This window comes from Synchiropus splendidus, chromosome 1 (genome assembly GCF_027744825.2).
Source record: "Synchiropus splendidus isolate RoL2022-P1 chromosome 1, RoL_Sspl_1.0, whole genome shotgun sequence".
In the NCBI taxonomy this organism is placed as follows: domain Eukaryota; kingdom Metazoa; phylum Chordata; class Actinopteri; order Syngnathiformes; family Callionymidae; genus Synchiropus; species Synchiropus splendidus.
In genome coordinates, this window is record NC_071334.1 from 10,482,781 (window position 1) to 10,500,456 (window position 17,676).

Genomic DNA, 17,676 nt, shown 5'->3' on the forward strand with positions numbered 1-17,676 from the left:
GTAAATGATGATTGGGCTCTCACACAATCTGTAAAGATGGTCAATAAGCTTGTCTTGGCTCGAAAATGGTGGTTGGTGTGTCCATGTCCATGATGGTATCAAGAAATGTGCAGTAGATCTCATGGACCATTGGTATTAATAAATTATGCGTGTTTACTTGCTACTTTAAGCAGTCTATTTTCAGTTCCCCAGATTTTTGAGTGAGTGGCCTCAGTTATTGGTGCCCAGAGAGTCCTGAGGCTGTGACTCAGCCGTGTGGACTGTGGTCAAGTCAGCTGACTGTCTCTATTTCCTGCTACTCAGCGACCTCTCAGCACATGATCTTCACTCAAACATAGTGCTTAATCTGTTTGTCACAGCAAGACCGCCACACTGCTCGTATTGTCGTCTCATGGAATAGTTTCTAAAAAGCACATTTCTGAGCAAGCACGCAGGTTCTCAGTCGCACAGCTCAAAACTGCAAATTACGACATCTCATTATGTTCTCACTCAGTATTTGCTGTGTCAGCTCGTTTTATTCTGCTGTTTCTGTGAACATGAACACTGACTGCGATTCCACTCTTATTTTGCTGTCTCAGTAATCACTTATTTCCTGCTTGACAGATACTCTTTGATCAAGCCCAGAGATCCATTAAGACCCAGCTGCAAACCTTTGTGAAAGAGTGAGTGTTGATTCAGTCAAGTTAGATATTGTGGTTGTTTTAGTTCCACCTGTGCTGTCATTATGAATCTGTTTTGGGGTTTTGCGGTCCACAGATGGTTGTGAATGAGAAGTTCAGAAGCCTGTGGTTTCATTTCATATCTACGTTGACATTGCTTTAGCTTGACACCTACCGCACAGATGGCATCACAATCTCTGCGATGTTGGGGTCGGCGCTCCGACCGGAAGCCAATGCCCTACAGCATTTTAACGTTTGCAATTTTTGATGTGCATTTCAAATTACGTTTTTTACGTTTTTTTTCAAATGTACCTTTTTATCCAGAACATTCAAACACCGTCTGAAAGAAGAGATTTTTTTGGTGTGCATATTATTGTAATTACATTAGTCCCTAGCACTTCTTTAATAAAACTGCTGACACACGCAGCAAATGAGAAAAAAATCCAGGGGTGTCTGTGAACAGATAACAGGAGTGTTCCCATAATGTGTGTCATGTACATGCCTATTGGTAGTGAAATATTGTGCAGGCAGCAGCAGAGAGGGAGTGAAGGGGAGCGTAGAGCAGTGTTGTTTTTCAGCATTTAACATGTAACACAATGAGTTGTGAAATGATGTTATATTCCTCAGCAGTCCCATTTAGGAGTGTTTTTCACATTTCTAGCATGAGCTCTTCTCAAAACCATGCAACTGCGACTGTCAATAACCAGAGAGACCACCAAGCTGCTCAGTCCAAACCAGACTAGCTGAAAACTGAATAATAGGGATTGTTATTGTAATTGTGTTGAATAGTTCAGAGTTTAGATTGTGTCCTCTTTTTGTCTATTTGAACTGTTATTAAACAGCCAGAAACTAAATGTAATATCAAATAACTTGGACTTTACAAACGGTTCTAGTGCCACAATGTCAAAGTAAACTCAGGCCTCCTTGGTATATCTGTGGTTGTAGAAGGGTTAGGCACTCTCAATCTAAAAATGGCATTTTTATCTTTTACCAGCGACCTACGGAAATTTAAAGAAGCCAAGAAGCAGTTTGACAAAGTGAGTGAAGAAAAGGAGACTGCCTTGATCAAGAACGCTCAGGCGCCCCGCAACAAGCAACATGAAGTGGAAGAAGCCACCAACATCCTCACTGCCACGCGAAAGTGCTTCCGTCACATAGTCCTGGACTACGTTTTACAAGTAAGTCACAAATGTTGAAGCTCTCCTATTCTGAAATGGGACATGGAACGGCCGATTGCGTCATGAGGCCTAATCGTCAGAGGCCTGTTTTCTATTTTGCCTGTTTTGCAACTTACTGGAAAGACAGTCAGCTTGCACAGCAGATCTAAAAATGTTCGATCCTTCAGAAGTTTAAATCTTTGTCAGCATTTGTAAAACACAGCTTGCACTACATTCCAGATGCTGTGAAGACGTTTAAACCGTTCAGTCTGATCTGCTTTGCTAAAATCACTATTTCGAACCTAAGTGTGCTCACTTTTTCCACATTAATCCAGAGGTATGCTTGAGTTGATAATGTAGTTTGATTAAGTTCTGCTTTAACATCCTAGCGGGCTTATGTACCAAATGTTACAAAAACGTTTGTTTCCCTGAACAGACTCTGTCCACAAATGTCTTGCAGCGCACCCTGGTGTCAGAAACGGGAACGTCTATCGACTAATATTTTCACTGCGTCTCCCCAAATGCAAGACATACATACTTCCCATTCACTTCTTTTAATAATTCTTGTTTTGTTTTTTTCAGATCAATGTTTTGCAATCCAAGAGAAGATCCGAAATCCTGAAATCGGTGCGTATTTTTCTTTTTCATTAGTGTTAGCTGTATTGATTGAACATTGGTCTGCATGATAATCATCACCTGTCCACAGATGCTGTCCTTCATGTATGCCCACTTGACCTTTTTCCACCAAGGATACGACCTGTTCAGTGAACTGCAGCCTTTAATGAAACAACTGGGAGGGCAGGTACGACACCTTTTCACCTTTTCCCAGTAATTTATTCATCAGAATGAATCTTATAAAGTGCAACCATAACAGATTTGCTCTTCCTTCTAAGTATCTTCTCCGGCGCGGGGCCACTTTTCAGTGTGATTTATAGAATAATTGCCAAGGTATGTGGGCCACTGGGAGGGTTTGCTTAGCTCACGAGATTCTGGGTTCACCAGGATGGTACAAGAAGGTAGCAGCAGGTTGAGGTGATGTTGTAGCAATTTGGTCCACGAAGTAAGAGGAATAGCTGCGTTCTGATGAAATATTGCACAAGGTAGCACCTAAATAAAGTGGCTTGTAAAACATCTCAGCAAGAAGGTTGTCGGTTTGGTTCCAGCCTTGAGTCACTCTGTCTTTTATTAATGTGACCCAGTCAGTGGGAACACTGGATTTAGATGGAGGGATTATATTTCCTTCACCTCCAGATCAGAGAACGGAACAGCTGATTCTTGTTGATTAAATCTCCCAGCAGACATGCAGTAGAAGATAAATCAATCAAACTTGATTCTTGTTCTGATATCTCTGTTATTATATAACCCACACAGACATTTGGGGATCTGCTGCTTGGTTTGTTGTCTGAGGATTTGCTTTTTTAAGCTGTCCGTTTATCTTGCAGCTTCCTTCTAATTTCACACACAAATATGCACTGCTGCTCCAGAGACTTGTTGGATTGTTTTTAGTGAAGCAGTGGAATAACGTGGTTCACATGGTGAAAAGAATAAAGAAGTTGGTGTCTCAACATCGAGCAACGTTAGACTTCCCAGAGGACTCCTCTCCACTCACACAAGGACTGATAATTGTGGTCTGTGTGTGTTTGTGGGTCCTCTGATAAACAACCCTCCCTCTGAGATCCAGGACAGCCCAAGTGTGACTGTACCACAGTGATTGGAGCTACACCCTCTGCTCTGGAATGAGGAAGAAAAGCATCCAGAGGGCAGGAATAGGGTTTCCCACAGTCTTATTCTGGTTTGCAGTCAACTGAGAAGGATGGCAGAGAAATTCAGGGATGATGCTCAAGTGCTTGGAACGTCTACTGGAGGTGTGTTTCACTGAGAAGATTGAATCAAGCTGCCAAGATTTAAGGGATGAGACCCGAATCAGAGCGAATGGGATAATCTTAAACGACACAGAGGTTGAAGAATACCGGCGATGTTACTTTTGAAAGAGGCAAAATGTGATCATTCGAACCTGCAATTGGTTTCACTAAAGGGGACATCCTCTTCGATGCGGAAATAATGGAAAGATCCTGAGGCCAGATTAGTTTGAGATGATCAGCTCCGAATTTAGAACTGTGAAACGCTAAATGAAGAAGTTCAGCGTCTGAAAGGATTGGAATATATTCACCCACAAACCGTTATCATGAAGCTGAAGAAAATGGAGACTTTCTGCAGGGAAGTGTGGAGGAGCTGTCAACAGGTTGGTTCATAAGACTGTCTTCTTGTGACGGTAGACAAGTACAGTCAGTGATGGAGGTTTATGGTGTGTTGAGTGATGTATATAGTACTTAACATCGTTTAGGATTTCAAATTAAAGTGTATTTGTAGTCTGCAACAGGTGTGTCAGTAAAAGTTGCCAGAAAATATGTTTATTGCAGGGAACTGAGCTGGAAATATTTTCCTCATGGACTTGTTCACCCTTTAAAGTCTGTTGAGAGAGTTTAGTGATAGTGTCTTTACGTTACCATCCGTTTTCAGCGCTCTCACTTCCTCAAGCTAAACTGTTTTTAATCTCACTTTATTTAGAATCACGGATGTGGAAAAGAGCTGCATGAGATGAAGTGTTTTCCGTGACACAGTTCCTCAACCAAATATAATTCATTCGAGGGGATGTTTGTGTTCATTACATGTGTGATTTCATCGCTGTGTCAGGAAGTTTAAGCGGTCCAAACGAATCAAAGCAGACCAAAGTCAATTTCCAAATGACGAGACGTCTGTCAGCATGAGGACGTGAGTGCGGCACACTTTGGTGACTCAGCGTCACAAAGTATGAACAGGGCTACACACACGTGTGCAAACATGTCCGCGGACAGACAATCCTATAGAAACAGCCTGTGGACGACTTGTTTTGGTTTTGATGGAGGCGAATATTTCCCATCTGATGTTATCGGTTGACTGCTGTGCCGTCCACCCATTTCCTCTCTAAGCAAAACAGAAGCCTGACTTCTCTGCCTTCAGTGGTGGCTGAAATCATTATTGATATATTGATATAAATGTTTTACCTTTGAAGAAGCTGTCATCCAACCCATGCGTGATGAATCCTCAGGTCTTACATCATCTGCATTTTTTTTGCCTTCATCTTATGGATCTGACATATCAATGTAATCTATCTTAACATCTAACATCATCAGTTATCAGAATTTTACAGCAGATTTTATGATGTTTCTGTGCACCACATCAAGATCCAATGGCAGCCTGAACAATAATCGCCCCTCTAACCTCTTTTCCCTTTATCTTCTCATCGTTTTTTCTGCCCTCAATTTAAATACTGTTCCCTTTGTCTGTGCCGATGTAGGTCATGGTGCATCCCGCGGCTGAAGGGCAGCACCACACATTCACCCTTGGCACTGGCTTTGCGCTGAAATTGTGCTTCTTCTTCTGCAAGACGCATTGTTGTTTGTGGGCACATGGAAATCACATGACAGGAAGGCTTTTTTTGGGACTCTCACTGGATTCCTAATTCCAGTACCTGGGTTTGGAGGATGTGAAAACTTTCTTCTGAGATAGAATGTTGTAAAAAGAGAAATCCAAACCTCATATTGTCTGGTTGTTGGAAACATCACTGTTGCCAATCGCAGAGCAGAGTCACTGCTGTAGTTGGGCCTCATGGCTCCGGAGTCATACAAGCTTCTCTGTACTAATAATAATAATTTGTAATAGAAATAGCTCCTGAACGGTCATTGTGGTTTACCAATAAAATGAAATGGTACGTACAAGCTGAAACTGGGGGCTTTCCAATGATGCATGACAAAAAAAAATCACCTTACAAGCGCATAACAACAGTTTACTGAGAAGGAGAGCGGTGCTGCACTGGTTTGCTGCAGGATTGTTGAATGTGAAGTTGGAAAATGTGTTGCAGAACAATTTTATTTTACTTCAGAAGCTGATTTGGGAGTGGTGTTTCACATAGTTTCACTCAAAACCATGCTGCGACTGTGATAGACAGAGAGACCAGCAAGTTGCTCAGGCCTACCCTGACTAGCTAACAACACCTGGACATTACTCTCATCAGCTCGCAGGGTAGAACATGTGCATGATTGTCACAGCAGCTCCTTGAGTCTTCTGTAGTGTGGACAGAGGGAGTGGAATGGGTAGATGTAGTCCAAGAAATTGCTGGCTCTCTTCACTCAAGGCTTGGTCTGGAATCTCCTCCTCTGTCTTGAACAAATGCTCTTATCTGAGGCATCCATCTGACTAAGCCTTGTCTTTTAATCTGGAGTTCAGCACTATCTTCTGCATATTTGTTTGTGATTCTGTGAGCACTTCCTGTGACCCACATTCTTCAGGTTTTGCAGCAAATGGTACCGTGATGATGTTCTGTTTGATAAAACGGGTTGTGACTGGGCTTTTCGTGAAGCCTCACTAATTGGTTCTACTTTTGCAGTTGGACCAGCTGGTGGTAGATGCTGCCAAGGAGAAGAGGGACATGGAGCAGAAACATTCCACCATTCAGCAAAAGGTACTACTACTCCTCCTCCCCCCTCGAAACTGTGACCAAAAAACACCATCAGAGAAGTAAAATCCAATGTTTGCTTGTGCTTTCCAAGCCTCTATTATTGCACTGGGCCCGTTTTCATTAAAAAATAATCCGACAGAGCTCAGGCGGATCAACAGGACTGAAGAAACATGACTGGTAGTGGTTATGACGTCTTGAAAACAGTGTAGAGTTTCATGCATGGATAGTGAAGAGAAGGAGTAGTAGTCAACAGAGTGTATGTCAGTTCAGTAAAGAAGGCCTTCAGGTGTAAGTAGATCCAGGAGGAATGATGTCAGCCAGGAGCCCATCTATTATTGACAGCTTCCAGAATCATGTCTAAACAAACCAGGATGGATTTCATTCGAGTTCGTCCTCCCCATGTCAAATATCTAAAAGTTTTATTAGCCAATGCATTCTCTAGCTTGTAAATGAAGAGGTCAAAGGTTGTTAAGCTGGGCTAGTCGATATGCACCTGGAGTTTTCCTTGTTTCTCTCTTGACCTTCCCTCTTCTGTTCTGTCTAACAAACGCTGTCTCTTCTCCTCTGTCTTCTTCCACTCACACCAGGCTGCTCTGCAGGTAAGCGCTTCTCATTTCCCACTTGCTTTCTCGAAGGACTGTCATGAGCAAGGACAAAAACAGTATCGTGGAGGAGTCATCTTAAATTAAAGTGTGGTTGATCCCCCTCTGCATTATTCATCAGTGTCACGGAGCGTGACGTGTCAGTGGAGTGTTGCTTTACATGTAGCTGCTCGTGAAGCATGTTCACATTTTGTGCCAGTAAATATCCGAACTTGATGGTGTGAAGTCTCATCTGAGTTGCCACAAATGTTGGCAACATGATGCACCACACACGTATAGACACACACACACACACACACACACAGACGACCTTGTTGAGCATGAGGCTGCAGGAGGAGGAGCCAAAATGATGACGGAACATTTCCGAGCTCACGTGACGGATGGATGTGTAGGGTTTTGCACTACAGCTGAGAGACACAATGTCACTGAGAGGATTCACTGTTGGACTCATGCGTTCATGGGAAAACACGTGTGCGTCCTGCGCCGCTAATGATAGCTCACAATGAAGATTTTCAGTCGCTTCCACTACGTCTGGTACCTGGTGAGTCCGCCTGACGCGACCCAAGGTTCTCTTCTATGTCTCGCACCCTTACGTCAAGATTCCTCTATGTCCGGCACCAACGCTTTCTTTCTTTCTTTTTTTTTTTTTTTTTTTTTTTTTTTTTTTTTTTTTGCTCTCTTGCTTGTGTGTGATGTCATAGGATGTGACGGAGCCCGACTCGTTACCCGACTTCCGAAACTTTTGTGCGTGGAGGTCGACCTCCGTACGTAGAGTCGCTGCATTGATTTCCATTTGACTTTCCGTTTGACCCCCTCGTCTCCTCTTCTCCCTCCTAGGCTCCTGCACTGCAGTGTTTTGTGTTCAGGATGCACTTTTCAATACTCATGTGTGCGTGTTTGAGCGACTTTGTTTGGACTTCTGCATGGTTGTTTGTTTTTTTTAAGCATTACATTTTTCTTGAAGAAGGCAACAGCTGCCTCTTCGTTCTGTGGTTGCGTCCATCATCGACAAACTTTTATTTTGCTGTTATTCCTTTACTGTCTGTTGGATTATGACAGTCGTGGTAACTTGTGACAAGATGATGAAGCTTCAGGAAACACTGTCCACAATTTTAGAGCTCACTAGATGGCGCTCTCTGCCCTAGAATCTTTGGATTTGAGCAACCCAAGCCTCACATCATTTTTAAACCAGGAGTCCCTTAAAGTATGTATAAAGCTTATATTGAAGATAAAAAAAACGCACCAAAACTTTTCCTAGTTGTAGTGCAATAAATCCCCTGATATAATAACTTGCATTCAACTTGAGAAAAAGGCTGCATGGTGGTTAAGTGGGCAGCACTGTGGTCTCACTGCAGGAGGGTTGTATGTTTGAATCCTTTTGAGTTGGATGTTCTATTCAAGGTTGAAGGGCAACCAGTGAGTGAGCCGCCTCTTTGCTCTATACAACTGAGTTGGTCTATAATGAGCAATTTTATGTGGCCTGTAAGTTTTCAATATGCTTGTACAATCAAAATGAAGTTCACTGTCCAAGTTCACTAACCACAGAAGAAGTGTCTGTTGCAGACTCTCCTTTAATAAATGCCTGCGACTTGAAATGGTGGTAAAAATGTGGCCCCATGTGTCATTGACTTATGTGTTAGAGAGTGAATACAGTAATAATGGTTAACATTCATCCTGGTGGTTGTGTGACTTCCAAATATTGTGCTGCATATTTTACACAAGCAAGAATTTGGCCACTGACGTTCATCACTGCTATCAACACTATGGTGTATATTTAAAGTCGGAGCGGAAGATCACCTGACAGAATGTCTTACTGCCGCAGGATCTACTCAGGTGCTAAAAATAGACTTGACCAGGATTGATTCTCTGTGGGTCCGTGTCTGATGTGTTTGTCCTGAGATGAGCTGCGTTGAATATTTAGAGATAAAAGTGCCTCTAAATAAATGTCATGTGCATGTTGCTTCAGTGCTGAACGGTGTGTATGTGGGGAAAGTGACCCTGGAAAAAAAAAAAAAAAAAAATTCCACGTGAAGAAGAACTTTTTGGATGGTCATTTCCTCCATATTTGTTGCTCTTGAGCAGGACTTCTCCAACGATGACACCAAGCTGGAGTACAACGTTGACGCGGACAATGGAATCGCCATGGAAGGCTACCTGTTCAAAAGAGCCAGCAACGCCTTCAAGACATGGAACAGGTGAGACAGTCGGGACCATCATGAGGTCACCCGAAGAGAACTGGAGATACTTGATCGTATAGTCCTCATTTCTCAAGATGTTTCATGAAGATTGCTCATTTAAATGACATTTCCTGTAGTCGAGTCTTCACTGAGATCTTCCATATCATTACTTCATGTTTAAGATTCAACACCATTTTAGACCTGACGTCTTTGAAGATTCTAATTGACTGATCAAAAGATGGCTGCAGTGGATTTTGGTCGTATTTCATGTTCCATGTGATTTGCTTACAGGCGCTGGTTTTCCATCCAGAACAACCAGCTTGTTTACCAGAAGAAATTCAAGGTGTGTTGTCCTGAATCTTTACACTCTGTGACGCTGCTCAAACATAGGTTTTTGAAAAAAAAAGTATTATTTATTCATTAACTTTCACAGCAGATTTCTTGTTTTAAAACGTGATCCAAACTTCTGCTCCACCAGGACAACCCCACCGTGGTGGTGGAAGACCTGCGGTTGTGCACCGTCAAACACTGCGAGGACATCGAGCGGCGGTTCTGTTTCGAAGTGGTGTCTCCCACCAAGTGAGTTCATGGCCTTGATGCTGTCAACATGAAATTACGCGCTCCTCCTCCCACTCGTTTCTGAAAAGCGCCCGTCACACGGTCACCCACTCACGTTCAGCAAGTGGCGTGATGAAACCGCTTCTTTGTACCTTGACAGGAGCTGCATGATGCAAGCCGACTCTGAAAAGCTGCGGCAAGCCTGGATCAAAGCCGTCCAGAACAGCATCGCCACCGCCTTCCGGGACAAGGGAGAGGACGCCGAGGTAGGAGCCCACTCAGAATTTACGCGTGACATGTTTGTGTGCCGCTCTACTCCATGTGTCTGTGTGACTGCAGAAGCTGGACAGGAAGTCTTCCACCTCCACTGGGAGTCTGGACTCTGGAGGAGAGGCCAAAGAGAAGTCCCTGAAGGGAGAGAGTGCTCTGCAGAAGGTCCTGGCGATCCCGGGGAACGCCTGCTGCTGCGACTGCGGACAACCAGACCCCAGATGGGCCAGCATCAATCTGGGCATCACCCTTTGTATACAGTGCTCCGGCATACACAGGTAGTTTCACTCTCACTCCTTGCATCCAACTGTCCATTTGGCTGCGACAAATTTTAGTCCGTTCCAGGGCAAAATGAATTCAGTGTTACAGACATGTTTGACCAAAAACAGATGCTATTTTCTTGAAACATAATTCTACATAATTAGTCACAAAAATGAAACTCAGACAGAAACATGAAAATGCTTCGGAGTTGACACGAATTTTGTTATTTTTCCTCCGATGTGTTTGGGATTAATTGTTTCAAAAGAATCATCTTCATTATTTGACTCAACGTCCAAAAAATTAAGAGAAAAAGAACGTCTCATTTTCTTCATTGGAAAATGGGACATTTTTTTGTTTTTATTTTGTAGATCGCATTTCGTCACGTTTTATACAGCTAAAGTGACTGAGCTTTATATTTATTCATTGTTTCATTTTTCCCCTCATTTTTTAAATCCTATATTCATTTTCATATAAAAATATTTTAAATTTTTAATCAATAGTTCAAATAAAACTGACATCCATGATGATATATTGTCTTAAAAAATGTAATTACATTTACCTTTTTTTGGAGGAGAAAATAAAGAGAAAAGACAAGGAAAAAACATAATGAAAATTAATAACCACAATTCCTCTGCTGAACTACTTTACTTGTTTTTTTCACAATAATCTTACATCACCCTTTGTTAAAAAAAATAAATAAAAAAAAACACGACCTTTTGCTTCCAGTAGAGGGCGCTCTTTTGTAGCACTCAAGAAGGTTTTCCAGAAGGAGGCCACAGAATGACCGCTTCACTTCTGCATGTAACCTTATGATAGATAAATTAAAATGAGACTTAAGTTCCTGGGGATCTCACTGTGACCTTGAACATCGCAGTTCAACATTTTTCCAAATAAATGTGTAATATTGAGGCATGTATATCAGGCATTTGTGGATTTGTCCACACTTTCTTCTCATGTCACTCCTTTATCTGGCCTGTCTGCAGGAGTCTGGGAGTGCACTTCTCCAAAGTCAGATCTTTGACCTTGGACACGTGGGAGCCAGAGCTTCTCAAGGTGACTGAAGGAACCTGGGTTCAACATGAAGTATTCGCTCCTGCTCACATGACTTCTGCTCGCCACAGCTCATGTGTGAACTCGGCAACGGGGTGGTCAATCAGATCTACGAGGCCCGCAGGGAAGAGCTGGGAGCCAGGAAACCTCAGTCAGGAGATCCCAGGTGACGGCCATCTATCCACCACTACTTTGTTTGTAGCACTACCACAGAGTTTGTAGTGACCGTTTGGAACCTTCTCAGACACGAGGTGGAGTCCTACATCAAAGCCAAGTACGTGGATCGCAGATTCGTGCGGCGGCCGTCGGACGAGGAGCTCCGGACCAAAGTGGTTTCTCTCACCAAGCAAGAGAAGAGGCTGAGCAGCAGCTCGGACCACCTGCCCCCCCGGCCACCTCCGCCCACCCCCAAACTCAGACCGGGGTCCAACTCCTCTGGACAATCAGGTTAGTGACGCAGGTTTTCTTGGCCACATGTGAAGGGATCAGCGGTCTCGATGTTGAGTTTGGGACCTCAGTGAGGAACCCTCCTCTGAATCCAACATCCTGATTCAGAGAAAGCAATGGCCTGGTCTGTCTGGGTCACTGCACTGGTCTGAGCTGTGAGAAGCTTCCTCCCATTGTGTTTCTGTGAGCGCTCGCCTCCATCTCAGTCTCCTCCAGTGTTGACCAGCTCAGCCTGTGCTCTCTTTTCTCTCTCCTGGCTGTTTTCTGCTTCTGGACTAACCCCTGCTTACATCGCCTCTTTTAAAACCCTCTGTCCCCGCCCACCCTGCCACGCCATGTGCACCCCGCCCCGTCTCCCCACCCCTCCCACCCACCCCCCATCGCCCCTGTGTAGCTGTTGCCAGCGGCTCGGGGGCCCGCCGTGACTCTCTCTTCTGTGCCGATGAGCTTGACTCGCTCTTCTCCTACTTTGACAACTCCTCCAAACTCAGGAGCAGTAAGTACCCAAGCTGTTTCACTCGTTTGTCCATCTCTCTATCCCTTTATGTTTCCTGCTTTCCGGGCTGTGAACTGACTACCCTCCGTCTCTCCTGCACCCCCTCCTTGCCCAGAACAACCCTTACATGGTGAGGAGTTTGGGGAGCAAACTGTCTTTTGATTTCCGTCAGAAGGGTGAATGAGTTTCTCACACGATTGTCTGGTCTTTCCTTCAAATGGATCAGCTTTGGTGGGTGATGGTTGGAGCTGTGTTCCAGTGAAGGGCTGGTGAGGCCTCATGAAACACAGCCTTGTATTTTGAGCTCAGTAGGTGGCACTTGAGGTTTAAAAAGGAAGAGAAACGAAGTTCAACTCCAAAGATTTCAGAGCAGAGAGTGCCATCTGGTGGGTTCTAAGGACACTGTTCCTTGAAGCATGAAATCGGAACGGCCCTGGCTCAGCTCTCCAACATCAGACATTTGAAGTCATAATGTGATAATGTTGTTGAAGGAGCCTCTTTGTCTTTCAGTGAAAAGTGCCGACAGTGGCATCCAGAACAGCGATGGAAGCCGGGAGATGCTGGCCGTCGCCCCGGCCGCCAACAACCTGACTGAGGCTGGTATGGAACTGTCGCTCTCCCATTTCCCCTCGCACCTGTTTTTCCAAGTCCAAATGTGACTTCCTGTCTTTGTTCTGCCAGAAGCCGTGGAGGCTCCACCCATGCCCATGCCGTCCACCCTGCCCCCTCCCTCGCCCTGCAAGGAGGTGGTCTTCTACGAGCCCAAGGAGTACAGTCAGGGCCTGCAGCTTTACTGGGCCTCGTGCGCCCGCAGCCTGCCGGACATGGCCGAGGCCCTGGCCCATGGAGCTGAGGTCAACTGGGTCAACACAGAGGACGAGAAGAGGACGCCGCTCATCATGGCGGTGCAGGGGGTGAGTGCGGCGCCCGTCGGTTCCAGACGTGTTCCTCATCATCCGTGTCTCCAGGGCTCGCTGGTCACCTGTGAGTTCCTGCTTCAGAACGCGGCCAACGTGAACCAGCAGGACGCTCAGGGCCGAGGACCCCTGCACCATGCCACCATGCTGGGACACACTGGGTGGGTCTTCCGCTCTGATCTGATGCAGCCCCGCCAGACTGACACCCCACCGTGACGTCCACCTCTCTGTTTCAGGCAGGTGTGTCTGTTCTTGAAAAGAGGAGCCAATCAAAACGCGGCAGACATTGACGAGAAGACGCCACTGTCCATCGCGGTGGAGGCCGCCAACGCTGACATCGTCACACTGTGAGTTGTGTCTTCATGAGACAGCAATGGTCTGGTACTGGTGCTCGTGTTGAGTTGGTCAAAGATCTGATCAAGGCTGTGTCCCATTTCTCACCCTTACACTGGGTTTTTCACGTGTAAGTGCAGTGTGTCCCAATACTCCTAAGAGCGAAGGCGCTCACTGTTCACCACTTGAAATGATCCCTTCAAACCGAGGGAGCTCCGAAGCTGAGGTGAAACCAAGTGGCAATATGAAGTGTGGATGTGCCAAAGTACTTTATTTAAAAATAATGTTGGATAGGACACCAGGGACATTTTAGTAGCCAGGACTACTCTTCCATTTGTTGACTTTCTCTGGTATCTCTGGTATTAGCGACCCAAATGGTTGACCGTGTCTGACAACATGAACAATACAACATGTATGTACAACGGTATGTTTTTATTTCTTCTTAGCCAACAACAGTCAGCTAGCATCCAGGCTAACGTTAACATCCTCATACCTCTAACAGATCACTGCAACGTGGCGGAGAAGCCGGCTTCGGCTCCGCTGGTGCAAGAGGTTGCAAAAACACTGGAGCTGTCATTTCCAAAATGTCTCAAACACTGGATATGCAGGAAACAAAACGCAACACGGCAGCCAGTGACATGTTTTTACGTGTGACGTGTCTCAATTCTTAGGGACGTGAATCACTTCACTTCATAGTGGACGACACTCAAAACCTAGTGCTAGTGTTCAGTAGTGTTCAGAAGGTTCATGAATCAGATCAAAGATTTTCTCAATGAGTTCGAGGGACAGTTCAGGGGAGAAGGTGTGGACACATCTAAAGGAGAGAGGGGGAAGTTTGAGGGGATTGGAGACACTTGATGATGTTCAGGGATGATAGAGGGCATGAAGGGGATCAGTGGTGTGGTCTCACAAACAACCACTAGATGGAGCGCTGTTTTATTTCGTTCACATCTTGTGATGTCACTATAAGGTCTTGCAGCAGATGAAAGCACCCGGTGGTCTCACCTGTGTTTCCTGTCCCCCTGCAGGCTGCGGCTGGCCAAGATGAACGAGGAGATGCGCGAGGCGGAGGGTCCGTACAGCCAGTCAGGTCAATACAACAGCAACAGTCCCACTGAGGTGCAGTACAGGAAGTGCATGCAGGAGTTCATCAGCCTGCAGCTGGACCAAACCTAGAGCAGGAAGTAGATGGACGTTGCTTCAGTAGCGGCGAGTCACGTCGCGTCATCATGTATTTCTATATAGCACAATATCAACGTCTGCACTTTTCATTTCGACTCTTCCCTTTAAACTGGGAGAATGAGAGATTAAGGTGTTGAATGACCGCGAGTCGGACCTGAAGAGTGGAGCTCAGTGTGGCGACACTCCAGACTTGCTGATGAAGCCATACCCGAAGCAGCAGGTGTGTCATACGTGTTCTCAAATCATCGGCTCTGAAGAAACTCACTGAGCTCATTCCTGCTGATGTAGCCGCCCGAGTTTGCTCCGTCTCTCCAGTCTTACAAATGTGGTGCGAGTGTTTTTTTTAAAGAGTTTATCCACCAGAGATGTTGTAAATGAGTCTGTAGTCCAGAGGAAACTTTTATTTTAAGATTGTAGCGTTCCTCTCTCGACAGGAAGTGCAATATCGGCTCAGTTCAGCGGCTCTTTAGTCCTTCAAAACCCCGCACACGACTGGGGTTTTCAGTCTAAACCCGCTGATATGTGTCAGTCGTGATGGGCTGATGAGGCTTCATGAAACAGGTGGCGCTCTCAGATGAAAAATAACGTGAGGAGTCTTTGAAATGCATGTTTGAATCCTAAAGATATAGAGGCAGACCGTGCTTCCTAGTGGCCTCTGGAAACCAGCCCATCACTAGGTGTCAGTGTGGCACAGAATGAGCTTTATAAACGTGTCATGCGAGTCTCACCTCGCAGCTGAGAATCGAGAGAATAGCCACACGAGAGATGAGCTGGTCATCTGGGACCAGTGTTTCTGACTTCCTGCAGCCACTGGTGGCGTTTGGACTGTTTTCCTTCAGAATTCTGCTCTTCTTACGGTCACTTCCTGCCGTCTGTCTGGAGGAGGAATGTTTTGGACCTGCAGAGGTGTAACTGTTGGAGGATGAATGTTGCAGAAGAGATGTTTGTACTTGATGATGAAAAAAAAACCCAGGGACTGTTTTTGCTTCTGAAAATCGCTGCCTCCTTCACTTTCTCTGTCTTTGCTTTTCTCTCTGTCTCCTCCCCAGAGTTGGTGCCTTTCTTCTGTTCTGTGTCTCTGGGCTGCTGAAGCCAACACAACTGTACTTGTGTCAACACAACCCTGCACTTTAAACACAATACAGTTGCTGAGAAAAACCAACCTCCTGTCATCTGGTCTCTTCTTTTCCGAGTTTGCCGCTTTCCTCCGTTTTCCTTTCCAGCCAGGTCTGCTCTCTGACAGGTACTTTCTGGCTTTTCTGGCGTCTGAGCAACTGAGAGGGGGAAAAAAAAGCCTTGGATGATGAACAGACGGTTGCGATGTTACACGCGAACTCACAACTTTCTGAGCTCCTCCGTCAAAATCATGTGCGAGGAAGAGTCGGGCACTCTCAGCTGCATGGAGACCGAATCACCATGACCACGCCATGACAAGGGTCCTGATTTCCAGAGGCCACTAGATGGCGCTCCTCTGACCCACACACAACATTATAGATTAGCTACAAATGGTGTCACAGGTGGGATAGTGTATGTATGTGTTTGCAGTTTAGGTACAAAGAGTTACTGGTTAAATTCTTGCTCTTGACTGATATTGTGTTTCCGTGCTGCTCGTACAGGAGACGAGACCTACCAGGACATTTTCCAGGACTTCAGCCAGATGGCCTCCAACAACCCAGAGAAGCTGAACCGCTACCAGCACTACGACCAGCAGCGGCACTGACGGGACTCACCACTGGGGGGCGGCAAAGCGTCCCTCCTGTTTGGTCCAACTGAAAGAGAAGCGTTGGAAGTGGAGTGGTACAATCCTCAAGCATTTAGCAGAAGCTGTTTCAGCACGTTCTCTAATCCACATTTATGTTCAACGTGAGGAACATTCTTATTGTTAGACGTTTTTTTTTTTTCATACTTTTTTTTGCGTGGAATGAATGTGACTCAGTCGGAAGTGAAGCATCACTTCTTTTAGCTTAAACCGCTTTCAAGACTCGAGATGATTTGTATTTTTTTAAGCCGAGAAGATGGAGCTTTACTCCGAATGTTGAGGGGATGGTTTGACTCGGCACCATTTCCGTGAGGTCTGCCGTCCTTTGAAGTAAAGCCATTTTAGCCACTTTGATTCTGGTTCAAACCCCGGGTTGAAGACTTTATTCTTCCTCTCAGTCAGAGGTGCTGATCCTCACCTGCCTACCGCCTTAAATCCAGCAGAACCAAACCCCACACTCTGGGGTTGTTTTTAGCATCAGTAGATGATCCAAATGATCACTTGTAATTTATTTTTTAATAAATGTAGAGCTCATCTGCTTGTTGATGTCGCAGATTTTCTCCGTCAAACGTGATGTCGCAAAGAACTGAATCCTGAATTGGAACTTTGCTATTCCCCGGTCTCACAATTTGGTCCAGTCCCTGAGGCGCGGACGGACGCAGCATGGGATTGTTTCTCTCGTATGGTCGATGAAGTCAGTGGTACTTGAAACGTTTGTGAATGCGGCGGCATGTTGTACAATGTATGTAAACACAGCAGTAAACCTGAAGATTCTCACCTTGGTTTCCGTCTGGATTTGTCATTTATCTAGGTGAAAATCATTAAACCAGATCCAACGGCCCTTGACGGGCCGATGACGCCGTGTCCTCCTTTTCAAGACCCGCTAGATGGCGCTGTGCACCGTCATCTTCAAACAATGACGAGATTTGAAACGTCACTTCTTTTTTTTTTTAACCAAGAGCGCCACCTACTGCGCTCTGAAAGTGAGGACACCGAGCAGGAATCGGAGGAAAGTGTCTACTTACGAAACACCGAGATTCTGACGGACACGTGATGATGACTGCGGTGACCTGATAGGGTTGAGGTCACCAAAGGAAGGTCAGCAGTCAGTTAGCTGGGAGTGTTGGTCCACAAGTGCCCGCCTGGACCTGCTCCAGGAAGCGGTCGATCGCCTGTGGAGAGACCAAGAGCCTCAGCTGGAGACGTTTTCCTCCATTAAACTCCCACATAAACAACCGCAGCCTGTGGCCGCCTCAGCCCAGACTCTTCCCGGTAACACCGGCTGCTGCCACGCTCTGCGAGAAGGTTCC

General features: G+C 45.5%; 1 protein-coding gene across 11 annotated transcripts in view; it reads left to right on the top strand.

Moving 5' to 3' along the window:
- Nucleotides 1-17,159, top strand: part of LOC128762134 (arf-GAP with coiled-coil, ANK repeat and PH domain-containing protein 2-like) — a 28,897-nt gene extending 11,738 nt beyond the window's left edge. Inside the window, exons 5-27 of one of the 11 annotated variants that reach the window (XM_053870058.1) lie at nt 604-662; nt 1,654-1,837; nt 2,399-2,443; nt 2,523-2,618; nt 6,243-6,317; nt 6,902-6,913; nt 7,618-7,680; nt 8,999-9,111; nt 9,385-9,436; nt 9,572-9,672; nt 9,812-9,917; nt 9,991-10,199; nt 11,166-11,235; nt 11,304-11,398; nt 11,477-11,679; nt 12,074-12,175; nt 12,291-12,305; nt 12,686-12,775; nt 12,860-13,089; nt 13,144-13,253; nt 13,329-13,439; nt 14,454-14,515; nt 16,224-17,159. In XM_053870058.1, coding sequence (XP_053726033.1) covers nt 604-662; nt 1,654-1,837; nt 2,399-2,443; nt 2,523-2,618; nt 6,243-6,317; nt 6,902-6,913; nt 7,618-7,680; nt 8,999-9,111; nt 9,385-9,436; nt 9,572-9,672; nt 9,812-9,917; nt 9,991-10,199; nt 11,166-11,235; nt 11,304-11,398; nt 11,477-11,679; nt 12,074-12,175; nt 12,291-12,305; nt 12,686-12,775; nt 12,860-13,089; nt 13,144-13,253; nt 13,329-13,439; nt 14,454-14,515; nt 16,224-16,327 — 2,307 coding nt within the window. In that variant the 3' untranslated portion in view covers nt 16,328-17,159. Of the gene's footprint in view, nt 1-603; nt 663-1,653; nt 1,838-2,398; nt 2,444-2,522; nt 2,619-6,242; nt 6,318-6,901; nt 6,914-7,617; nt 7,681-8,998; nt 9,112-9,384; nt 9,437-9,571; nt 9,673-9,811; nt 9,918-9,990; nt 10,200-11,165; nt 11,236-11,303; nt 11,399-11,476; nt 11,680-12,073; nt 12,176-12,290; nt 12,306-12,685; nt 12,776-12,856; nt 13,090-13,143; nt 13,254-13,328; nt 13,440-14,453; nt 14,516-16,223 lie in introns of all 11 variants that reach the window. The other 10 variants (XM_053870047.1, XM_053870077.1, XM_053870069.1 and 7 more) reach the window with 10 other exon arrangements.
- Nucleotides 17,160-17,676: the final 517 nt, after the last annotated feature.